Genomic DNA, 24029 nt, shown 5'->3' with positions numbered 1-24029 from the left:
AATTGAGAGAGTATTAGGGTATAGAGAAAGGGAGAAGATGAGTGTATGAAGCCCGTAGAGGGGTGTGAGAAGAAGAAGAGATCAGAGGGGCAGAGGAATCTTTGGTTGCCGAGTGGACGCGTTGTCTTTTCGCGTGCCCGCGTTTTTTCAGCTTACCAACATAGGGATCCACCTTTCCGTCCAAACCTCCATCCTGCCTGGCAGAAAACATTTTCTCATACCAGATACAGTTAGCGCAGTGATGCTAGTGATCTCAGCGTGGGTTTGTTAGCGGGTACAAAGAAGGCGGTGTGTACATCGAGCAGGCGGTGAGAAGGGGCCTTGCAGCAAAATTGCCGGTCGCGAGTTATCACGTGAACACGCGAATGATCGCGCATGGATCCACGGCATCCGATGGCCTTCCGCCTAGCGGCCTTAAGGCATTCCAGGCTCAGATGATTTTTTAATGTTACTGCTAAATTGGTCTTGGTTTTTGACAGCGTGAAGTGCACCCCACCATGTTCTGGCCAACAACATTTGCAATACCGAGAGGCTCGATCACAACTTTCGTCACAACTTTGGACCCCTTGCTGCATTACATGTCAAGGTGATAGATCTACATAGTCCTGATCAAGGGGCCAAGGTGAGGACAATTCGTTCTCTTCTACAAGGGAAACGCTCTGGCATCTTTTGGCTATTGATAATATTTGTTTGAATCTGTTTACATCAACCAACCAGCTGATAGACAATTGAGGCAGACCAGGTGATTTCAAGAATTGTGCTGTGGTCAGAAAACAAAGAGCACATTAATCAATGCGAGTTTGGCAAACGAGAAGCTAAAAAAAAAGTTCAAGAGATTCAGATATTGGCATCAGGAGAGCAACAAATTCAAGAATTCAAACCAGATTCCTAAAATAACAGTGATTCAAATCAGATCGAAAGAGCAATTTCAAGGCTAGTAATGTGTGCTCGTATCGATCATTGTTTTAGGCTGCTCTCACTTAATGCTGAGTTATTACAGCAAAGCAGCAGCGCCGAGGAACACCGCAGCAACAAAGGTGGTAGCGGAGAACTGGCGGTCGGACGAAGCGGCGTTGAAGGTGGAAGATGGGGATGCAGCGCTACCAGACTCGGAAGCGGTGCCAGTGCTGACACCTGATGCACCGGCAGCAGCGCTGGTGCCAGTGCCAGTGGCGACGGCAGAGGAGCCAGTGTGAGTGGCAGAGCCAGAGGACACAGCGGTGACGAAGCCGGTGGCAGTAGGGCTCTGAGAAGTGCCGGTAAAGGTAGCGGTAGTGGTGGAAACATCAGTGGCTAAAAGAAGACAATGTATGAGTAGCGGATTCATTGAGATGGCGTCCTCTCGGGGATCTGTTAATCCTTACCAACTTTGTAGCCGAGCTGAGCGCAGTTGCTGGCGAAGAATTTCAGAGAGGCCTCGCTATCGGTACAGTTCTTGGAGATGTCAGACTGAATCTTGCTGGCGCTGGAGCCACAGATAGTCTTCGAATCGGCCGGGTTGGGTTGGTTGCTAGATTATCATCAGCTCGGCGCTCATTCCTTCCATTCCTTTTGCAACACACCCGATGATCTTGAGAACACAGGCTGGGGTCTGCACGGTAGTGGCAGTCGCGACATTAGCCAAAGCCACAATGGCGACGGTAACGATGGACTTGTTGAAGAGCATGGTGAAAGATTGGAAATCGGAGACCGGGAGAGGGAAAAGGATTGTCGGACTGGATTCAAGATCGCACAGCGAGTCTGGGGTAAACGAATGTGTGGGCTAAAGAGCGACTGTAGAGAGAGTGGGAAAAGTGGAAGACAAAGAGTGACGAAGGTGTCAAAGAAGATAAGCTCTCGACCAGAAGGAAACGGGGGGGGGGGGGGGGGGGGGGGAATCGGGCAGTTTCATCACAATCTGGAAGCCACGATGGGGGTCAGGGTCTGTTACATTACACCAAGCGTCTTACAGAGATGTACTACCACTGCTGGCACTATCATAATAAATATACTTTACAGTACCTGTTATATCAGTACAGGTATCTTTAGTTCCCCATGGCTTGAAGCACTTCTCCCAAACCGGTTTAGCGTCAGGGACCTGTCCCCCGGATAAAGGGGGCCTGTCAGTTCGTCTGAGGTGGAAAATATGTGACAGTTGTACTTCTCAAGGGGTTGAATTTGAAAGTTCCCATTAAAAAGCTGAGACTCTGTATCATTCTAGCTAAGACAGAAGTCCTTCGTTTTTCCCTCAATTAATTCATGTGTCTTAAGTGGCCGACGGAGATAAAATTAAGGGCTCGAGCTCTATAAATAGCTTCTATGACTAATGATGGAACATCTTTTGTTTTCAAGTTTCTATAAATTTTTCGGATTTTTCAAGATTTAGAAAGTACGCGAAAGCAGGTATTAGGATTGAAGGCGTACTATCGTCCTTTTCGTCCTGAGCATTTGGTCTGATGTGTTCGGCATCCCGTAAACGACTTCCGTATAGTCATGCCTATTTCAGGAGGTCATAGAAGGTGCTGATAAGCCCAAAGTTCCGGCATAGATCTCTTGTATACAAAAGAGGCTGACCAGTGATCCGTCGGCAATTTTCCTCTCGATGACCAATGTACCTTGTGCTCCTCGACCCACGGAAACTTTGATTCCTAGGAAGTCTTTAGCTCACTTGTTTTTGTAAGACAACAATATCCGGGTATATCTGTATGAGCACTTGTTCTATGTGAGAGTGTGAAGTCACCAACCACTACACTGAGTCTCCGGAGAGAAAGTAGTTCTAGGACTCGGAAAATCAACGATCGATGCTTAAGGGAAACCACAGCGTAGGTCAAGTTTTTCGAGCTTGAAAAGACTAGGTACGTTTACCTTTCATTAATCCAAGGGAGCTGGCGTAATCTCGTGAAGTTTCCGGAGTAGAATCTGTAATAGTTTACTTTTTCCCTAGTAAGGCAAAGTTGCATATCAAATGCTCTGTATTGTCTAGTCCGTAAACTATTATATCCACAATTACAAACTAGCATCTTTGTTGATCCTCTGCATATCAGCCATTTTCAGCCCGATTTGAGAGGTTCTATGATAAATCCACTGATGCCGGCAGACAGCGGAGCCAAAAATCTGACCAAGAACCTCCGAAGGCTTCGAATTAGTTCACCACCTTCCCCTGGGATAGATGGAAAATTGCAGTTGTGGAAGGGGATGCTTTCTCTTAAGCTGGATGGCGTGCTTGTTGGTCTAGTAGTATGAGAGGAGCATGGCGTATGGGCCCGGTCATTTCAGGCTGGTCTCCGCAATCTCCGCCCAAGGCCCGCAGAAATAGGTATCGGCACTGTGCACTCGAGGCACACAGAGTCTCAGAGGTTGCCAGGAGATATCGGAAGCCGAGGTATTGAGGGATTTTCCATTGAAACTATGTAAAGCACTCACACAAAAGCTTGGAAGCGGTCACATAGACCGGCTTTGTTGCGGTGGCCTTTGACTAGAGGATACATCGGTTGGAGATGTACAGCAACTAGTGTAGGTTTGATGCGTTTTCTTCAGTTCATTCTCCAACTGGCATGCCCAGCAAACTGCAAGATGTAGGGCGCTCTCTATGTTCATCTTAGGAAGTAAGTCCTAAAGAGGAGTCACATGTTTCCTGGGCATGAAGGTGATCCTCAGGGGCAAAACTCTCTCCACGACCCTCTTATTATCTCTACCTGCCTCCAATGACCCTTCCAATCAGGATGATAGTCCTGGCCACTCTGTATGTGGAAAATAGTGTCGTAGCCTCTGGTGATATAATCACACCCGAGATTACGTCCTCGGTCAAATCAGTTGGATATATGAAATGGTATACCACTATCTAACTAGGCGTTTACAGTGCGGCTTGACTTCGCAATACACCCCTACTGACCTCGGCGTACTCCTTGGTGCGAATCTACCGGTTTCAGTGGCACGTGAGGTGAATATTGATCCATAGCACAGGGAATTCGCATTGAAAATTTCCAATATCGTGTAAATAGTGATGCTTCGATAAAAGCCCAAAGTTCTATTCCTTAGCTCTATAGATACATGCTGCCTGTTCAGAAAAATTCGCATAATCACTTAGAATAAATGGATGCGTCGCTCGAAAAGTCAACAAACTTGGGCCAGGTGTTTGTGTATACCAGGTTCTTGATAGACTTCTCAGCCTGGTCAAATGCATTGGCCGTGAAATTGTCAGGGATGGTGACAGAATTCAAAACACGGGGCTCAAAATGCATGATACTCTGGGCCTCATGAGGATGCGCATCTGAACACAAGGCTTGAGTGTCTTCCTCCACGATTATCACAGTTGACAACTTCTTTCTATGGGTAGGCATCCAATTGTATGATTCGGGACGACTCCGGTAGGCGCGTGTTTCAGCTCTGCTGAACACAGATTGGCCGATAAGCTGGGAAGCTTCCCCAAACATTTCCCGTAGATCCGAGTAAATTTGAGATTCAATGTTTATAGGGAACTCTGCCAAGTTCATATCGATGCAAGCTGCGTAGATCTCAACTGCGATCTTGAAGAAATGAACTCGGTGATACTCAGGATCCCGGTTCCAATTGTATTCCGGGTTCGATTCACCAACCTTCGCCCATGCAGCTTTCCAGTCGCGCACGTAATTCAAGAAGATGATGTTCTCGCCGCTGAATTCCTTAGCTGCGGCAAATTGGAGAAGAGCACTGGAGTCTTCTTCTAGACACCTCCCTAGAGCCCTTCGGGAATAAACTTCAGGCACGCGACTGGCTTCACTCGGAGTTCGTGATGGTGCTGAATCCAATTTTCCCCCGCTGGCTGCTTTCGTCTCATTCCACTCGTGGAGTTCCTCCAGAAAACGATCTCTCTGCTTCTTGGAGACGATAAGCTCATAGCACGGAAAGAAAATGGTAACAGCTTCCATTGTCATGATACCGGGAGCAAACCTGCGAGGGTTAGTATTTAGATTTTTCTGGATTTGATTATGGACCCTGCTTACCAAAGAGATGGCACCCAGTATCTGTTGATAGCTACCCAGACTTTGGTTGTCGAATAAAGCGCGGCGAACCACATGGGCGAACCCGGTAAACTACGCATGCGTTAACATTGTTGATTGGGTGATCCCAGGCAAGGGCAATGCCAAGGAAAACGTCAAGGAGCTTACGCAGCTATAAGGCAGCAAGTGATCTGAAGCCGCCAGTGATGGATGTCATGGATATTGCGAATCTTCCACAAAACGTATGGCGCGAATATCCAAGACCAGAGCAATTGCCAGAGAATGGAAGGAATCCTGGAAGGTTTCAGGTCAGAAAAACCGTCACCTATTTTGTCATTTGAAGCAGGAAATCGAAATCTTACCATTCAGGGCCTCGCCGACAGTCCTTGGCGCTCACATGCTCGGAGAACGTGCCAAAGGTATGGAATTTCCTGGAGGTAAGAAAGATGGAAAGCGATACGAGCAGCTATAGATGCCAGACGAGATGAGTGGGGAACACCAGCGAGCAGGCGATTAAGATACACTAACTTGAACAAAAATCCCGAATATGATGCCCACTCCCGTTTGTTGTACGAGGTTTAGTTGTCTCCATCGAGCCAGGTACTGATCAGACAAGTTTTTAGGATCGATTAAGTGAAGTCTGTGTGGTTGCTGCGCCATCAAAAGCAGCTTTTCCTGAACGCCAAAGACGGTCAGGAGCTGTATGCTATTTGCTTGGAAAAGAGCGATTCCAATGGGTAAATAGATGCTCATGATCCAATACTCCGCGGCACAGGGATATTTGCCGCCGATCGAATACGAAATCATGCACAAAATCCAGTAGACATGGAGACACAACACTGTGCTCAAGATGAGACGCAAGTTGCGAATGCGAATGCATTGCTCATGGCGATTGAGAATCAGCAAGGCGGAGCCGGCAAGGAGAGCAGTCGTCCATGTGATGGCCACAGCTACATAGAATTTGGCCACTGAGTCAAAGATAGCCGGGCCACCGTCGGTTCCCCCGGAGCGGGTGAAGGCCATATTCGATTGTCGTGGAGACCCGAATTAACTCCTTAGAGAATGCCGATCACCTTTTTTTTTTTACCGGGTCTGAAAAATGGGACAAATGGGCCGGTTAACAAAGGAGTGACAAGGACGGATGATGGGATTAGGCTCAACGCTGGGTACGGGAAAAGAACGGCTGGGCAACTCCTGCAGGAAACCGGGGGATTACTCCACAGTCTTACGCAACGCTCTGGCATTAAGCCGGTACTTTGTTCAGTCCATGTGCGCTCTGGGACTTGCAAGGGGTTGCAGCCAGTGTAAAATAGTTGGGCCTAGCCAAGTGGACTTGGTTTGTCTAGGGCTGGCTAGCATAGGTTTCCAGTGTTTACACGTGCAAATCTGCCCCTGAGACGTTATTTCCCGCTCCTAGCGCAATTTCGGTTTCCTCTAATCTCTAGTTGCAGGTACCTATGCCGTGCTGGGTCTTGGGAGAGGCTTCACTGGTCAAGTCCTGACATTGGGAAGATTGTAGAGTCTGGAACGCACCGTTTAGTCGTCACCCACAACTTCCTATCGAATTATCTATACCCAGTGACAGAGTTCCTACATGTACCTATAGGTAGGTGCAGCACATTTAAGCAATACTATCGGATCCGGACTCCTGCGGGCCGTCGAGATGGTGAGACACGGGTCGATTCACGCTACTTACATGCTAGCCGCCTAGGTGCATAAAAGTGGCGCACGCAATTTTAGGATACGTCGGGGGTCAGGACGTTGGAGCTAGACAAGGGTGAGAACGTTTTTCTATAGGCGAGGCTGATAGGCAGCTCTCTGGGTCCCAGGATATCCAATTTTCAGTCATCAAAACAAATCTCCAACGGCACTGTAGAGTAATCTAAGGTCTATTCACTCGCTCATTCCAAGTGATATTGCTGTGAAAATCAGCGACATAGGTACCTGAAACAAAGCTATCGCAGATGTACCCCTCGTACTTTTGGTGCTGCAGGTCTAGATGGAAGGAGCTAGGAGACCCACGAAGGTCCCCGGAGCCACTCCGGACACCGAAGTTATCTTTCGATCATACAATATTCGACAGCTTTGTTGAACTGCCATGCGACAGAGACACTCTATGATGGCTTGGTGGCGATCATCCGAGCCTCCCCACATGTATTCCACAGTGCTATATAGAATAAGAATTGGTTGAGCACGTTGTATTCCTATGACTATTTAATCGTTCCCTTTGATAGTCCAAGCACATCCAAATTATTTCCATATTGGGTAGTATCTAAATTGCTGCACGATACTCACACAGGATGGAATCCCCGATCCAAAAACCATCTCCCACTCATGCAAGCAAGCCGAGTTTTGCGACATCGGTCAATACCTACCTGAGTGACAGCACCTTGGACTGGAGCAAGTCTTCCGAGAAAGCCGATGTTGAGGCTCAAAATAGGCCACGAAGGAGCTTTTCATCAATACGATACCTCATTCTCACAATCTATCGCCGCCTGTTCTCGTTGGTATATTGTGCCAATGCAGTCGCATTCGTTATTGTTATGATAAGGAGCCAACAGAAACTTCTTGCATTCATCAACGCAGCAGGCATCAACTTGTTGGTATGCGGTCTTGCTCGACACCCGCTGGTGGTTAATGCCATCTTCCGGGGCATATGCTGCATTTCACCGTCAGCTCCTCTCTGGCTACGCAAGAGGGCTGCTGAAGCATATCAATACGGTGGAGTCCATAGCGGATGCGGGTTGGCAGCCTTCTTATGGTATGCGGGCCTCGTGGCTCTGATATCAAAGGAGTATTGGTTGAATGAAGACTCGCGGACGGTCACTGTCTCGGTGATTGTTCTATCCTATGCATTACTCGTTGATCTTGTAGCCATTATTGCGGTGGCGTATCCTACATTCCGAGCGAAACTCCACAACTATTTTGAACTCATCCACCGATTTGGCAGTTGGTTAGCAGTAGCTCTGTTCCTAGCCCTCCTGTTGGTCTTCTCGGATCAAGCAAGACATTCGCAACGCTTATCTCTCGGACAATACCTGCTCAGGCTCCCCGCATTTTGGTTCATCCTGGTCATCGTTGTCTCCATCGTCCATCCGTGGCTCCTTCTTCGCCGGGTACAAGTTTTGCCAGAGCATCTCTCATCGCATGCTATCCGACTCCAGTTTGATCACACATCTACTGCATTTGGTAAAGTGCTAGCACTTTCCAACCATCCTCTCAAGGATTGGCACAGCTTTGCAACTTTCCCCAATCCCGATGGTAGGAGCTTTTCCTGCATAGTATCCAAGGCAGGCGATTGGACAACCCAGTGCATTGATCAGAAACCAACCCACCTTTGGAAGCGTGGAGTGCTCATGTATGGCTTTATTCACGTTATGCGGGTTTTCCGCCGAGTGGTTGTGGTTGCCACGGGATCAGGAATCGGGCCATGTCTCTCGTTTTTGAGCGAGAAAAATCGCCCGCAGTTGCGAGTTATCTGGCAGACACGAAATCCCAGCCGAACGTACGGCCCAGACGTTCTCGGCCTTGTGCATCAGCTCGATCCCAACCCACTTATCGTGGACACCAGCACCAGCGGCCGAATGGACATGGTGCCAATTATCCAAGAGCTCGTCCGAGAAATTGATGCGGAGGCTGTGTGTGTGATCAGCAATGCGCGGCTTACGAAACAAGTGGTCTTTGAGCTCAAGGCAAGTGGAGTAATTGCCTTTGGACCAATCTTCGATTCTTAAATATGAGAGAGCCAGAGAAAAAAAAAATTTTTAACCCAGATTTACAAGGGCACTCGACGGTCGTTCCAATACCCACTTGTGAGCCCACTTGTAGGAAATGCACGTTTGGTCGAGAGGGGGGCGTAGACCTTGATACAGCCCTATTCATGAGAGAACAGTCAACCTCCCATTAAAATCGAAGGATTGCGGGTAAGCAGATCTTTCGAAACTGATAAACGCCTTTAACAAAATGGCCGCAGGCCAGGTTAAAGACGCCCCACCCAGCAGGCATTGCCCTGTCTACATGTGCATGTAAACAGGTGCATATGGATGGATCTATGTATAGATTGAACCAATCAACTTTCAATTGTCATTCAATTACAGCCCTAGACTTCGGAGCCTTATTGTGGGGAGACTATTCCCCATACAAGAGAAAGGATGCTCATTTCAATGTAGCATGTACTAACGGTGTACATCATAGGACTTGGTCAATATCACCAAATTGAACTTGTTATAATTTCTCCCAAACAGGATCAAAAATACTAGAAACAACCTCCTGCACCGGCAATCTTTGGTCCACAATCTCCCTCCCATTGACCAAATCATTCTCCCGGGCTCTCTTATCTGCCTCAACCTCATCCCTCGCAATGCCAGCCTGAACATGCCTAACCACCAATCTCTTTCTCGCAACCTCAAAGTCAACATCGACAAACCAAAGCTCATCCATCAACCCAGCAGCCGTCTTCCACGGCTCCCGATCCAAGCTAAGATAATTCCCTTCAAAAAACAGCACGTGACAACTTGCCGGAATGGGAATGTCCCCATCAACAGGATCCTTAATGGCATGGTCAAAGCTCGGCGCGTAGAGACTGTTCGTCCGGGCCGTAAGTGGCGCTCGCAGAGCCCGTACAAGCTCGAGGAACTTCTCGCCGTCGAAAGTAAACTCCGCGCCTCGGCGTGCCGCTGCATGCACCGGGTCCGGCATTACGGCCAGCTGTGCACGCGTCAGATGGTACCCATCCATCGGGAGGGCGATTGCTATCGGTGTCGGCGTTGTTGGGTTCTCCGAGGCGTAGATTTTGTTAATCCGCGTTGCCATCATCGTTGCTAGGCCTGTCTTCCCGGAGCCTGGGATGCCACTGATGGCGATCATTAGACGCGCATCGTCTGCTGTTGAGCAGAATTTGGCTGCGGTGGTTTGTTAGTGTTTTGGACGTGGTCATGAGCGTTTGAGGATAGGTCTTGTGAGGGTGTGGGGGTGTGGCAGAAGGACGTATTTCAAGCTTGTACTTGTTCCTCTTTGGTAGATGTGGTAGATAGGGGGGGGGGGGGGTTAGGGTTACTCACCCCAGGTCTTGTTGACCAGTCGGTCTACTTGTTGATCCATGGTTGGCCAGTGAGATCTCACTGGGATCAAATGTGTATGAAAGAAATATCTGAAAAGACAGGGCCCTGGGTTTGTGGGATTGTGCGATGTGCTGAAATACGCTTGAAGGTTGCAGATCAGCGTACAAGGCAATGTTCGAGAGATCTAAATACTTTGTATGGTTGTTATTTGCTTTGAGTTGTTGGACTAAGCATAACCTCGACATATTGGCGGGGGGCTCTTCAAGTGGGGACTGCTGTACTCCGAGACATACGTCACGGAACTTGGCAGGCACAGTAAATTTCTACAAGTCTATTGTTTTATGTGCTTCTCTAAGTCGTGGGATCGAAATAAATGGGAATGCGAAAATTCCCAAAAGAGCAAAATTGATGAAATTTAAGCCTGAAAAGACCTAGAAGCCGTTAATGTCCGCTTGTCCAATGATAATCGACATCAAGTACACCGGACAAAATATGGAGACAAGAATGTTAAAATCACAAGACAGCCTCAGAAGGACCTGTCAACGCTGTCCCAAAATGAATCCCAAAAAAGTACATCTGTAAATTTCGCAAAAAAAAACGCCCGTATCAATGTCGCCAATATCAGATCCCAAGTTATTCAGTGCCACCACCTGGGTGGCAGTATTCAGTTATCGCGGTTGGCTCGAGAAGTACTCTCGGTGTCTGGGGAGTCCATGCTCGCACCGAGACCACGGTCGAGAGTGCGTGCAAGGCCGGCCGCGGCCCACCAGTTGTCGGGAATATCCTCGCGGCGGGCAAGCCGATCTAAGATGACTTGCATATGGTGGAGATCATCGTTTTGGTGGTGGCGATCGGAAAGGGAGGGGTTTTGACGACGACCGTCCGAAAGAGTGAGAACGCTTGCAGGAATTATAGTAGGGATAGTGACGGGGGGGTGGTTGCTAATCGTCGAATTCTGATCGGGATAGTGGCCTGCCCGTCCCATGAATTCATGGAAAGTTGAGGGAGCATCCTCGTCATCGGAGGAAGAGAGATCACAAGGGTTGAGTTGGTCAGGATAGGGGTCAAGTCCGAAGTGAGCACGGGCAGTTTCCGCGGTCATCGGCTGCGCTAAGTTAAGAGAGCTCCGTGGACGAGGATGACGCGAAATGTCTGGAGCAGCGGCAGCTGTTGAGGTGAAAGAAGTATTAGTCGATGGAAGGGTAGCGTCTGGTGTCATGGTTGAGAGCAAAGTCTCCCAGGCATCGGTTTCCCGCTCGGCGTCTGGACTGGGACTGCGCTGGCGATCCCCAAGCCCGTCTACGGCGGGGTCGCGGGTTGGCCGGGTTTGTGTGTTGTGGGACCGAGATTCAAGTATCTCCGGTTGAAATGAGTTGTTCGAGGGGCGATCACTGTTGTATCTCTCACGCAAAGAGGGAAGACGAACTTCACTGACCGAAGGAGTCGAAGAAGCGGTGGTATGGTATGCGAGAGCGGGAGCGAAGTTCGGAGTCAATGAAGGGTTGACATGTGTGTTTCTGGGCTGACTGTCCATGCGACCGAGGAGGTTGGTCAAGGCTTGATCACGGTGGCTCCTGAATCGCTGGTTGGCTGCCTCTGTCTGTCGGGGTGCACTCGCGGTACGCGCTTGAGCCCAGACGAGGGTCTCGCGTTCGTCCTGTTCCAGGGCCACTGCATTCTCGATAGCTCCATTAGGTTGTATAAAAGAAAAGCGCGGCACGCGTCTAGGTTCCACGGTGCCGCGCCGTAGCTCATCAATGATCTGTGAATGAAACGAAGCCAGGATATCAGCGCGACGCACGCGGGAGCTGCTGTGCCGCGATGGTCCTCGGCGAATCGATGAGCGTGCAGTGGCAGTTGGGTCCTTTTCCAAAGTAGACTTGGAGCCTTCGGCCTTGGAAGGCTCACGCCACATACTGTAAATTGAAGTCAACAGTGTGCGGCGAAGCAGTGGCGCATGCGCCAACTTTTACGCGCCAACTTGAGGATGGGATGACTTACGGGATACCCATTTTGCCTTTTAAGCAGAAAAGAAGGAGAAGAAATACAACAAAAAAGTTCAAAAAGGACAAATCAACAAAAGGGCAATTACGACACTATTAGAAAGCGACATGCGATAACGGTGGAGATGGTTGATGGAGACGGGGGAGATAGATTGGGTTTTAGGGAAATCGATGCCTGAGGCAAGAGGTGGCCAGAGTGGCTGGGTCACGTGTATCTTGTTCAAGGATCTTTCACTAAAATTTGTGGTGCATGGTATTTGTAACGAAAGTGGTTGAAGTGCTCTCATTGTGAATAAATTGACGAAATGTAGACGAAGGGCCGGATTTTTAAAACACTTCTTATCTTGCAGTAAAGAACGAAGATTTGAAAGCCTGAGGCATGGATTCACAGAACATCACGTGGGCTTGTTTCTCCGATCACAGCAAGCTCCGACCTCTGAAAGTGAACTATCGCCGCCTACGCTCATCCTAGCTTTGTTATTTTTTTTTTGACAATGGAGCTTTGAAGTCCTAAAACTGCCTGTCATTGCCCGATCATTCGGACAATAATGACTATTGACCTTGAAATTCCCATTACGCTACACTCGGAGGAATGATTGAGTTAGGATTGAGTCGGGTCGCGAGTCTGCTCCAGCAGACTCCGCTCTCATGGAAGTCCATTCACATTGCTGGAACCAATGGTAAAGGGTCTATCAGCGCCTATCTTTCCCATCTGCTGTCCACCGGCGGAGTGCGCTGCGGTCGCTTCACTTCCCCGCATTTAATTGATCGGTGGGACTGTATTACAATTGGAGAAAAGGTGGTCCAGGAATCCCTCTTCCGACAGATCGAAGACCAAGTCAAACAACGTGATCAAACCCTAGGCATCGGAGCCTCCGAATTCGAGTTGTTGACCGCAACGGCGTTCGAAATATTCAACCATGAACAGGTCGAAGTTGGTGTGGTCGAGGTGGGCATGGGCGGCCGTTTAGATGCAACAAACATTCTAAATAATGTTCTTGTCTCGGTCATTACAAAGATAGGGATGGACCACCAGGCATTCCTTGGATCAACACTTGGGGAGATTGCTCGTGAGAAGGCGGGCATCCTAAAGTCTGGGGTTCCTTGTGTGGTAGACAATACAAACAGTTCGGAGGTGGTCGAAACTATAAAGGCTCATATTCAAGAACTGGGTATTGATGCCTTGTTTGTCTCTCCCGCGACGGTCTCCGAACAAATTCCAGCACTTGCACCTCACTTCCAGAAGCTTGATCTAGAGCCTCACCAACAAGAAAACATGTGCTGCGCGGTATCTGCGCTTCGTCTTGCTCTTTCTCGGCTACGACCTGAGATGGATGCATTCACATTGCTTCCATATCTGGCCGATGTAACATGGCCGGGCCGTTTGCAAAAGATTGTTCTCCAGCCTTTGATTGTCCGTGCAGAGCCCATCTTGCTTGATGGTGCTCACAATGCACAATCCGCCGAAGTTCTCGGTAAGTATGTGGACCGCAAAATGCGTCTTCAAGGCCAGCCGGTGACTTGGGTTGTTGCTGCATCAAGTGGAAAGGATCTGGCTGGCGTCTTTGGTTCGATTATCCGGCCCGGAGACCGAGTTGCCACCGCCGAGTTTGGTTCCGTGGATGGGATGCCCTGGGTCCAACCAACTAACGCCAAAGATCTTGCCTTCTCCATTCAAGCTATCCAAAATATTGGCCAAGTTCAGAGCTTCGAAGGAGATTTACTCCCCGCCCTTAAGTGGGCTAATGAGCAGTCTCAAGGGGGTCCCCTTGTCATTGCTGGTAGCTTGTACCTTGTTTCTGACGTTTTGCGCCTTCTCCGTACTCAAAAAAGATACCCTGTATAGATCGATTGGATTTCCTAGATCTATCAGTAAATTATAGAACCCTTTGGCAACAGCAAGCCTTTTTTTTCCTTTCCCACCCCTAACTCCTTCATGTAAACTACATGTTATAATTATCATCTTATTCTTCTTGTTAAACAATCATAATTCCATCAAACAAGGTGCTATAGGGCTGATCGGCGATTGTCCAGCACAGCCTGCATGATGCGGCGGGTGGAGCACAAAAGTTCAAAACAATCACGATTTCTTTGCGAACAAACGCCCTTCGCGCTTTGTTGTCGCCTCTACTGGGTCAAAACTCTTCAGAATACTACATGGTATTTGTATCTATCTGAAAATCTTACATGCACTTTGATTTGTCGTGGAAATAGCCCTCTAGGGCGTGAGAGCTCAAGTGTTGTAATGTCTGCTTGGTGAGACCCTCCCCATAATGTCCGCACATGAACGGACATTCGTGATGCTTGTTTGTGCCTTGATAGACTAGGATCAATTGACAATTATGATTATCAGAGCCTATGGACATGACCTATGAGACCGTTGCTATCAGCTCTTTCAAGGTTGCCTCCTTCCTCGGCTTTGACCCCACCCCCCTCTACCTCAAACCACATTGTGAGACCGACAGCCAACTCGAACACGTGCTAGGATATACTAAATCCTAGTCCGCTGCCATCATGGTCGCTCGGCCCGGTGAAGGGACCGAAGGGCAGCCTCGCCCTCTCACACCCTCCTCGAGAACCGCCGGAGCTCCGATAAAGCCGCGATTGACACGAGCTGGGACGAGTCCAACAAAGCGAGAGGAGAAACCGAAGGATGACAAAGTTTTGAAATCGTCGGCAAAAGATGTTGCAGAGCTCACGGACTATGTACGGACATGGTGTCCTGTTCCCCACAAAACACGGATTGGGCAGATGCTGACCTTGGGTGTTGATGGTAGCAATTGGGAGACTGCCTGGGCAAAGGAGCTTTCGGTTCCGTGTACCGCGCGTTGAATTGGAATACTGGGGAAACTGTCGCCGTCAAGCAAATCAAGTTGACGGATCTTCCCAAGAGCGAACTGCGCGTTATCATGGTACGAGATCGAATCGTTCTCGGTGTCCGCCTGAAATGCTAACACGTAACGCAACAGCTTGAAATTGACCTTCTTAAAAATCTCGATGTGAGACATGCCGTCAAGAAAAATGAACAAGCTCCGTACTGATGCAGATCCTTGCAGCACCCTAACATTGTCAAGTACCACGGATTTGTGAAATCTGTTGAAACTTTGAACATCATTCTCGAGTATGTCTCCCCTGGCTCAAGTTTAATGGAGCATAAAACTGATGGTTTTACAGATATTGTGAAAATGGCTCATTACATTCAATCGCGAAGAACTTTGGCCGTTTCCCTGAAAACCTTGTGGGACTTTACATGTCCCAGGTTCTTCATGGCCTACTCTACTTGCATGAACAGGGTGTTATTCACCGAGACATCAAGGGTGCGAACATCTTGACCACAAAGGAAGGACTCGTCAAGCTTGCAGATTTCGGTGTGGCGAGTCGGACTACAGGCTTGAGTGAATCAAGCGTGGTTGGTACGCCCTACTGGATGGCCCCCGAAGTAATCGAGCTTTCAGGAGCAACAACAGCTTCCGATATCTGGAGTTTAGGGTGCACTGTCATTGAGTTGTTGGAAGGGAAACCCCCTTATCATAACATGCAGCCCATGCCAGCACTGTTTCGCATTGTAAATGATGACCACCCTCCATTTTCGCAGGGTGCCTCGCCAGTATGTCTTTATCGATTGCCAAGGCAAATTTATACAGTACTGACTCTATCTAGGCCGTGAAAGACTTCCTAATGCAATGTTTCCAAAAAGACCCCAACCTTCGAGTCTCGGCAAGAAAATTACTGAAACATCCATGGATCGTCAATGCTCGCAGAACCGAATCTGTAATCCCCAAAAAGTCTACAGAATACGAAGAAGCCGTCAGAAGTGTCCAAGAATGGAACGAGGCTTTGCGGTCACCTGAAACGGGAACTTCGAAGAAAAAACAGAGGCCAGACCACCCTAGTACTTCAGGTCTCCCATCTACCCGAAATAACCCATTGGTCGATAGCCTGCCATCGCCAACCTCTATCAAACCTACCGATCGCTTTCGCTCACCTGTATTAGCAGGGGATGATAATTGGGACGATGACTTTGCTACTGCAATCTCTCCTAGCGCACTCAAGTTGCCTCATCTTAGGCCACATGATAACTTCGGGGGCATGTTGTCTTCGGAGAGACTCAAAGCCTTTGCATCACTCGATGGGACAATTCTCAAATCGGACGACATTTCTGATCCCTTTGAGGATAGCTCAGGCTTCTCGGACGACGATCTGCAGACCATTCGACCATATCCCATGAAACCTTCTGTAGCAGAGCCTTCCAAAGCTCTAAGCCCTGCGATCTCCCAGCATAGATCCAGTACCTCCGTTTCTGCATTGCAGAATGTTCCAATTCTCACCCAAACCCCCATGCCGAGACGCGCTCGCCCAGTTCCTCGTACGACCAATCTCTACAAAGAGAACTCTGTCGATGATTATTCAGATCTCATCATGGCAAATGAGGATGTGCTAGATCGAAAGCTGGGTGGCTATCAGGTACAGTCTCCTGGAAGACTTAAAGCTCCCTGTGTGAATCTAACACTTTTCAGGACTCCGAGGATGGCCCATCATCACCCATCCATGGAAACATAGGATACAACCAAGTAGATGACGATCTTCGTGGCCCGCATCCTCAGCTGCGCAAACAGCTTTCAGTGAAGCGTGACCGCTCTACCATTGAGATTCAGAGGTTTGCTGAGAATGAAAATGATGAGGATTTCTCTGATATTCTTGGGGCCGACCAAGCTGCTCTAGATCAGACCGAGAGCGACGATGGCTCGGATCAAAGTCAAAGTACATTAATGCTAAATACAAAGCTGTCTAACTCGTGGCTAGGGGACCAAGAAGATGAGGATGACCCATTTGCGCAATTGGAAGAAGGCTTTGATGAGGTGGATCTGGAAGAAAACATAGCGCGCGATAAATACGCACGTCTCCGCAACCAAGTTGAGGGTCTTGTGGACTCTCTCAAGACATCCCAGGACGAAGAAGTTCTTGCAGAGATTTCTGAACAATTGTTCACCATTTTCTGTGATCTCCCAGAGACAAAAAATATAATCATCAGCGCTCACGGGATGCTACCAATTCTCGAGATTCTGGACACTACTCGCCGGCGTGATATTGTCTTCTGTCTGTTGAGGGTTGTCAATGCCATCATCTACGATGACTATGAAGTCCAAGAAAATCTTTGCTTCGTCGGCGGAATTCCTATCATCAATGAATTTGCATCCAAGAAGTACCCGCGCGAAATTCGACTTGAAGCTGCGGCTTTTGTACAGCAGATGTACCAGACTTCCACCCTGACTCTGCAAATGTTTGTCAGTGCTGGAGGTTTGAATGTCCTGGTCGAGTTCCTAGAGGATGATTACGAAGATGAACGCGAACTGGTTTTGATTGGCGTGAATGGAATCTGGAGTGTCTTTGAGTTACAAGTAAGTATTTCGCCTTTGTTGTACTTTGCATCTCGGCTCTAACTAAATTTCTTTAGGGCTCCACCCCCAAAAATGATTTCTGCAGAATCCTGTCTCGCAACTCCGTTCTTGATCCCTTGTCTCTTGTTCTGAGTCGTGCTCTCGATGAAGATGGAGAGTTGACAGAAGTCATCGAGGGCCGTATTGCTAATATCTTCTTCATATTCTCGCAGGCCGAGAATCATGTGAAGGAGATGGTATCCGAACGGACAGTCTTGCACAGTAAGGATGATTTCGGCCTCAAAACAATTGCAACGTTATGTGCTGACGAACAATTCTAGGAGTCTTGAAAGAACTGAGGCGAATGAGCCCAGTCCATCAAATTACGATGTTGAAATTTATCAAAAACTTGTCGATGCTCTCTACCACTCTAGATTCGCTCCAGAACTCCAACGCCATCGATGTCTTGACTGATCTGCTTCGATCAAATCTGAGAAAAGCACACTTCCGCGAGCTCTCGAACCAGATCCTTAACACCATCTACAATATGTGCCGCCTAAACAAATCTCGCCAAGAAGACGCCGCACTGAACGGCATCGTGCCGCTTCTGCAAAAGATCGTACTCACAGAGCGGCCGCTGAAAGAGTTTGCCCTGCCAATTCTCTGCGACATGGCACAATCTGGAAAAGTCGGCCGTAGGGAGCTGTGGCGCAACAAGGGACTGGGCTTTTACATTTCTCTGCTCTTGGATCCATATTGGCAAGTCACTGCCTTGGATGCTATTTTCACATGGTTTGTCTCCCGTTCCTAAAGCGTAGCCAGTTTCAAAGCTGACAACGAACAATACTTAGGCTTCAAGAAGAAACCGCCAAGGTTGAAGAACATCTCTTGGATGGTATTTTTGAGAGTGACACATTTGAGGGCCCCATTACATTCACTGGTGCCATCGCAGAATGTTTGAAGCTTTCCAAAGCCAACGCATTCGAAAACACACTCGAACCTCTTCAAAAGCTTCTTCGGCTCAGTCCCCCTGTCGCATCCACCTTTGCGCGGCCCGATATCTTCCAGAGACTGAGGCAGAAGCTGCATCACACCAAAGCCGCCGTACGGCTCAACCTTCTGCGTATATTAGCCAGTATTTGTGATTCAAACGAAGAGCAAGGCGGGCTACTCGCAACCTATGGCCTTCTTGACGCTATTCGAAACATGGAGAACGACCCCGCAGTCCTTGTCAGAGATATGGCAGGCAAGCTAGTTCGATCCAGCGAGGCATATGGCGTCAACAAACGCAGACCGACAGCTCGACGACAAAGCACATGCACTACCCCTCCAATCTTATTCTCGGCATCCTCTACCCCATCCACACCTTCATCGAACCGCACCGGCCAGTCAAGGGGATACCTGGAAGGTCGGGAAACTCCCCGGCATCCACGGAATTCTCTCAGTGTTTCTTCTCTGGCCATGAGACCTGGCAGTCGGGATGGCAATAATCCGGTTCTTGGATCTACCGGCAATGGAAGCAGTGCTGCCACTGCCAGGCCCAGGACTGCCCGTCCCCTCTCTAGCAGAATGAATCACGTTGAGCTGCTGCGTGAGGAAGAAAACAAGACGCCAAGCTCGCTGGGTCGGCGACCTTCAATCATCCCTCGTCGCCGCCGCCCAACACTTGCAGACTCTGAGTGGACGTAATTCGACGACCAAAAGGGTCTACTGCGAGTCTCTATGCTTCTGTTATTGCGTTTCCGATTTATCTAGCTCATACTGCCCTGTTACATACACAGGCAACGGCGTTGTCAGCTCTAAAATGGACTTTGGAGTCATGGTGCATGGTTTTACACCTTTGTAATAGTCCTTTTTTCTTTTTATGTGAGCAGCTAGGGTTCTTGTTTTATTTGAATCAACAACCCCTTCCAAGTTGCATGGGTGCTTTTGACATGAGCTTTTAGGCCAACAGTTCGAATTGCACACTGTAGCGTAGTAGATATCCCGAATGTCTAGTGTTTATTGGTGGCTTGAGGCCCCTATTTTTCTATCCCTATCTCTCCCTCTCTTGTGATATTAAGGGATGCATCGTTTCAGTCTTTGCCTTCCTATCAGATCAACTTGTCAATCTGATCATCGAACTGATCAAATTAGCTATGACGTCTGTTACTGGCCGATCTATAGATCATGATCACGTGCAGCCTCGAAGCCGATTGGCGGCGAGAACCGTAAAAAAAATTACCCTGGGCAGACAAATAATTTTAGGATGAGTTGAGCCCAGAGACGCCTAAACGCACTATCGGCCCTCTTTCCTTTTCTTTGAATAATTTCTGGCCGGTGGCCTTAGCCTCGGGAATGAGCGCAGCGCTTCGCGTGCCGTTGCGTGCACTCAAGATTGATCCCGCTACGGTGATCGGGAAAACGTCCAAACCCTCGACATCCTCGTTCCTTCTGGCCTTGAACTCGCCGCTAGGACAGTCGGCCTCCTCCGGTATACTTGACGCTTCATCTTGGGGTCGTTCAGTGTCTTCCCAGGGCTCGACCGTCGCCGCTTCACGCCGTTCTTTCTCAGTTAAGGGTTCTCCTCTCTTGTATGCGGAGACTGAGAGCAAGCACAAGTCTGAAAACGGGTCCAATGTGAATTCATTGCAGCGGAGTGCTATCAAATGGTTTTTTCTTGGAAGTATCCTCGGTTTGGGTGCAGTGACGTTCTCCGATCAAGTGGAGCATGCGTTCCAGGCAGCGAAACGCAGTGGGCGCGTTGTTGGCACACTTGCTGTCTGTATCAACGAGTAAGTGAGGTCTTGTGACTCTTTAGACCTTTTCTTTGTTGCGCCGTGACACCATCGCTAACACGACCTCAAATCTTCACAGCTACCGTATAACCCTGAAACGAGACGCCTCGTCCCCCGAAGAACATAACGCACTGATTAGCGCCTGCCACAAGCGATGCGCCGAACGTACACTCCGTGTCCTAGAAAAGAATGGATCGATTTTCATCAAATTAGGCCAACATCTCAGCAGCATGGGCTACCTGCTTCCCATCGAATGGACCTCGACCTTCATCCCACTCCAGGACAGATGCCCCGTCTCGTCAATTGAATCAATTGGCGAGTTATTCCGCAAGGACACAGGCCAGGATATGAATGAGTTGTTCTCCTCTTTTGAATCGACACCCATCGGTGCTGCATCCCTGGCACAGGTTCACATTGCTACATTGAAGGACACCGGACAGAAGGTCGCGGTCAAAGTCCAGCATCCCGCGCTGGACGAATGGGTGCCGCTGGACTTGGCTTTGACTCGATTCACTTTCTCCATGCTGAAGCGCTTTTTCCCTGATTATGATTTGGAATGGTTGTCTAAGGAAATGGATTTATCGCTACCACAAGAGCTGGACTTCCGCAGGGAAGCCCAGAATGCCACTCATGCTAGCGAGTACTTCCAAAAGCACTCCGATACCCCACTGGTCATTCCCAAGGGTTCGTGCTGCTGAAAATCTTGTCTATGCATAACTTGAAGCTAACTAGACCCAAGTGATCTGGTCCCGAAAACGGATCCTCGTCATGGAGTACATCGCAGGCCACCGCCCCGACGACCTGGAGTACCTTGACGCCAACAATATCGACCGCGACGAAGTCTCCGCTGCTCTCGCACACATTTTCAACGAGATGATCTTCGGCGACAACGCTCCACTTCACTGCGATCCGCACGGCGGCAACATCGCCATCCGCCCGAACCACACTCGCTCACACCCCAACTTCGACATCGTCCTCTATGACCACGGTCTCTACCGCGACATCGACCGCGACCTGCGTCGCAACTATGCCAAAATGTGGTTAGCCGTTCTCGATGCGGACTTGCCGCGGATGCGCGAGTTCGCGTACAAGGTCGCCGGCGTCACGGACAAGCAATTCCCGCTCTTTGCCAGCGCAATCACCGGCCGAGACTACAGCGTTCTCACGAAGGAAAGCGTCGTTTCCACGCGAACGGCTAAAGAGAAAGATGACATCTCCGATGCGTTGGGTGAAGGCATGCTACAAGAACTGGTTGTCTTGCTAGGCCAGGTTCCGCGGATTATCCTTCTTATCTTGAAGACCAATGACCTCAGTAATTCTTTCACCTTGGAACCTCGATTTTCTTTTGAATACCATAGACTAACTCCCTCTCAGCTCGCAGCCTAGACGAAAACCTTCACACACGCCAGGGTCCAATGCGCTCTTTCTTGATCCTCGCGCGGTATGCCACACGCACTGTCTTTGAAGAGCAGTTGGAGCTCATCAAGGAGTCTGGTGGTGTCTTCCGTAACTTCTTCCGCTTCATGTATGCCTACACGAGCTACCTTCGCGTCGAAGTCAAGTTGTCTGTTTATGAGTCTCTGCTGTCCTTGAAGACTCGCTTCGGTCTCCGGAGCGGTTAGACAGTGTACTATACTTGCTGTGAACAATTTGCGCTTGGGGGTTTTTGTTCTTCTTTGTTCTGTTTTTCCATTATATCCCTTGCTTTTTTTTTAAATGGTTCATTGGCACGGATTGTCTTCAGTGGCCTATCTGTGCTTCAGCGATGGCGTCCTTTGATTCCTTTCGCACATGGCCTCTTTCTCTCTCTTATCTGGATTATTAGACGGTGGATTATTCCAAGTTTCCAGGCTTCGTTCTGCTGTATTCTCACAGAAACCAAAGATCCGGTGTGGTCTTGATAGATTGTGGATAAACCACACCTCTTAGACTGCTTCTACTATTACTTACTCTACTTTTTAATCAAATTACTATTCTAGTTTCATTGTTTCATTTGAAACTATCAAGGCGCTGCTTTTCAAAAATTGGAGGCAAAAGTATCGATCAAGGATCCCAGATACCGAGGCGCCATCGCAAAAAAAAAAAAAAAAAAGGGGGAAAACGTATCGGAACGTGGGAAGAAAAAGAAAAATATGTACATCAAACAAATGGGCAATTTGTTTGTCTTCATCTCATCCATCGTCATCTCCGGGCGCACATTTTCAGCGGCGCCGAGCACAACGAATCCCCAAGCACCCATGCTCGTCGATTCTCTCCGACATAAAACTAGCATCCTTGATCAAATGATTGTGTATTAATACAACCTTGGAATTAGAATCGCCAAGTTCGTGAAACGAAACGAGTGGGTTGCGTCATTCAGATGGAGAATCCATCTGGTAAGCTCAAACGGTCAAAACAAAGAGAAACAATTTTAAATGGAAGCAGCCGGGCTGCCGGCAGTCTCAGCCTTGACATCAGGAATGACGCCACCCGTCCCGGACAGATCGGTGGCACGGGTGTTGGGGTTCTTGGTGTAGTAGTTGGCAATGGCAGACTTGATAGCATCCTCGGCAAGCATGGAGCAGTGCACTAAGGTGAACACGTTAGCATTTTGAACCTACCCAGGCCATCAATCATCAGAAAAAAAAGAGACATACACTTGACAGGGGGGAGACACAGCTCCCTCGCCACATCGGTGTTCTTCACTCTGCCAGCCTCGTCTAAGGTCATACCGCGCACGAGCTCGGTCAGATAACTGGACGAAGCGATAGCACTACCACAGCCGAAAGTCTTGAAGACAACGTCATCGATACGACCAGAGTCCTTGTTGACGCGGATCTGCAATTTCATGACATCGCCACAGGCCGGCGCACCGACAAGACCGGTACCCACGTCCTGATCACCCTTCTGCATGGATCCAACATTGCGGGGGTTGTTGTAGTGGTCGAGAACCTTCTCATGGTAGCCTCTGCGCTGTTGAGCTGGGGCGGGAGCAGCACGGCGGGTGGCGGGTTGAGCGGATTGCAGGCCAGTGAGGGGAGAAAGGGCGCTGCGAGTTGCGACAGAGCCGACGCGGGGAGCAACAGTGACTAGGCGTTTGAACATTGTGGATTTGTTATGATGGGTAAAATTGAAGAAGGGGTTGGGTTTTGGTGAAATGAGGTTTGAAGGCGAAAAAAAGATGGATCTGATAGGGAGAAAGTGATGAATTCATAAATAATCTGATCGGACCTTATATAATCACGCTAGTCCTAATGGAGTTGTTTCTTTGGCCGGATCCGCCGGCCGTCGGAGATGACAAAGATGACGTTCGGCTTTTTTTTTTTTTCTAAACTCGGTCGCTTGCGATGTGAGAATGCAGGTGATATCAGTTCACAGAGGTGGCGACCGTTCTACACCGTTCTCTATGGACTCAACCGATCGACGTCTTGTTTTCCGCCTCTCCTTAAGATTGTTGAGCGATCAACTACTCCGTAGTGGAGAGCAGTAACAGGCGTAAACTCAAACCTGGCGATCAATTATTAACCGGATGTTCTAGATTCCTGAACCACTTGAATACACTACATGTTGATCTCGACTTATATCCTATGTTGTACATTCTTACATCGAAATTGAACACTTATTCTTCCCGCGGAGTTATGGTCGGAGGCCAGGCCGGAGTTCGGTTTCACTCCCCGGCTTATTCTAATCGTTCCAATCGGGATTTGCATACCCAAAAGAGTAAAGAAGCACTACCAGGCTAACCGTTTCTAGTTCTCTATATAGGCATTGCTCACTCATTCGCCAATTTGTTAGATATGTTATCAAAGTCATCCATTTTCCTACAATTTTACAACCATACCTACTGGAAGTCCCCAAAGGAATCGAGACGCAA

At 48.8% G+C, this 24029-nt stretch overlaps 9 protein-coding genes across 9 annotated transcripts; 4 read left to right on the top strand and 5 right to left on the bottom strand.

The window, feature by feature from the left end:
* Nucleotides 1-994: 994 nt before the first annotated feature.
* Nucleotides 995-1666, bottom strand: Pdw03_8755 (GPI anchored cell wall protein, putative; the record flags this gene model as incomplete). Its single annotated transcript, XM_014682472.1, has 3 exons — nucleotides 995-1293; nucleotides 1365-1510; nucleotides 1563-1666. 3 exons carry the CDS (start codon nucleotides 1664-1666, stop codon nucleotides 995-997), a joined length of 549 nt encoding a protein of 182 aa, XP_014537958.1.
* A 2392-nt stretch (nucleotides 1667-4058) lies between these two features.
* Pdw03_8754 (MAP kinase, conserved site) lies at nucleotides 4059-5981 on the bottom strand (the record flags this gene model as incomplete). Its single annotated transcript, XM_014682471.2, has 5 exons — nucleotides 4059-4908; nucleotides 4962-5051; nucleotides 5127-5252; nucleotides 5321-5424; nucleotides 5487-5981. 5 exons carry the CDS (start codon nucleotides 5979-5981, stop codon nucleotides 4059-4061), a joined length of 1665 nt encoding a protein of 554 aa, XP_014537957.2.
* Nucleotides 5982-7258: 1277 nt separating this feature from the next.
* Pdw03_8753 (Integral membrane protein TmpA) lies at nucleotides 7259-8692 on the top strand (the record flags this gene model as incomplete). The annotated part of the gene is made up of 1 exon (XM_014682470.1): nucleotides 7259-8692. One exon carries the CDS (start codon nucleotides 7259-7261, stop codon nucleotides 8690-8692), a length of 1434 nt encoding a protein of 477 aa, XP_014537956.1.
* A 490-nt stretch (nucleotides 8693-9182) lies between these two features.
* On the bottom strand, nucleotides 9183-10058 carry Pdw03_8752 (Kinase-related protein; the record flags this gene model as incomplete). Its single annotated transcript, XM_014682469.1, has 2 exons — nucleotides 9183-9859; nucleotides 10019-10058. The coding sequence occupies 2 exons, from the start codon at nucleotides 10056-10058 to the stop codon at nucleotides 9183-9185; spliced, it is 717 nt and encodes a 238-aa protein (XP_014537955.1).
* Nucleotides 10059-10682: 624 nt separating this feature from the next.
* On the bottom strand, nucleotides 10683-12030 carry Pdw03_8751 (4-hydroxyphenylpyruvate dioxygenase; the record flags this gene model as incomplete). The annotated part of the gene is made up of 2 exons (XM_014682468.2): nucleotides 10683-11934; nucleotides 12020-12030. 2 exons carry the CDS (start codon nucleotides 12028-12030, stop codon nucleotides 10683-10685), a joined length of 1263 nt encoding a protein of 420 aa, XP_014537954.2.
* A 583-nt stretch (nucleotides 12031-12613) lies between these two features.
* Nucleotides 12614-13867, top strand: Pdw03_8750 (Dihydrofolate synthetase Fol3; the record flags this gene model as incomplete). Its single annotated transcript, XM_014682467.1, has 1 exon — nucleotides 12614-13867. The coding sequence occupies one exon, from the start codon at nucleotides 12614-12616 to the stop codon at nucleotides 13865-13867; it is 1254 nt and encodes a 417-aa protein (XP_014537953.1).
* Nucleotides 13868-14535: 668 nt separating this feature from the next.
* On the top strand, nucleotides 14536-19088 carry Pdw03_8749 (Serine-threonine kinase SepH; the record flags this gene model as incomplete). Its single annotated transcript, XM_014682465.1, has 10 exons — nucleotides 14536-14727; nucleotides 14799-14933; nucleotides 14991-15020; nucleotides 15078-15142; nucleotides 15196-15628; nucleotides 15682-16485; nucleotides 16539-17420; nucleotides 17477-17681; nucleotides 17741-18191; nucleotides 18251-19088. 10 exons carry the CDS (start codon nucleotides 14536-14538, stop codon nucleotides 19086-19088), a joined length of 4035 nt encoding a protein of 1344 aa, XP_014537951.1.
* Nucleotides 19089-19736: 648 nt separating this feature from the next.
* Pdw03_8748 (Ubiquinone biosynthesis protein, putative) lies at nucleotides 19737-21798 on the top strand (the record flags this gene model as incomplete). The annotated part of the gene is made up of 4 exons (XM_014682464.1): nucleotides 19737-20173; nucleotides 20256-20860; nucleotides 20916-21488; nucleotides 21551-21798. 4 exons carry the CDS (start codon nucleotides 19737-19739, stop codon nucleotides 21796-21798), a joined length of 1863 nt encoding a protein of 620 aa, XP_014537950.1.
* Nucleotides 21799-22586: 788 nt separating this feature from the next.
* Nucleotides 22587-23260, bottom strand: Pdw03_8747 (Iron-sulfur cofactor synthesis protein (Isu1), putative; the record flags this gene model as incomplete). The annotated part of the gene is made up of 2 exons (XM_014682463.1): nucleotides 22587-22744; nucleotides 22813-23260. The coding sequence occupies 2 exons, from the start codon at nucleotides 23258-23260 to the stop codon at nucleotides 22587-22589; spliced, it is 606 nt and encodes a 201-aa protein (XP_014537949.1).
* Nucleotides 23261-24029: the final 769 nt, after the last annotated feature.

This window comes from Penicillium digitatum, chromosome 3, assembly GCF_016767815.1.
Source record: "Penicillium digitatum chromosome 3, complete sequence".
Taxonomy (NCBI): domain Eukaryota; kingdom Fungi; phylum Ascomycota; class Eurotiomycetes; order Eurotiales; family Aspergillaceae; genus Penicillium; species Penicillium digitatum.
Note: the sequence above shows the minus strand (reverse complement) of the source record. Positions and strands in the feature narration are given on the sequence as shown.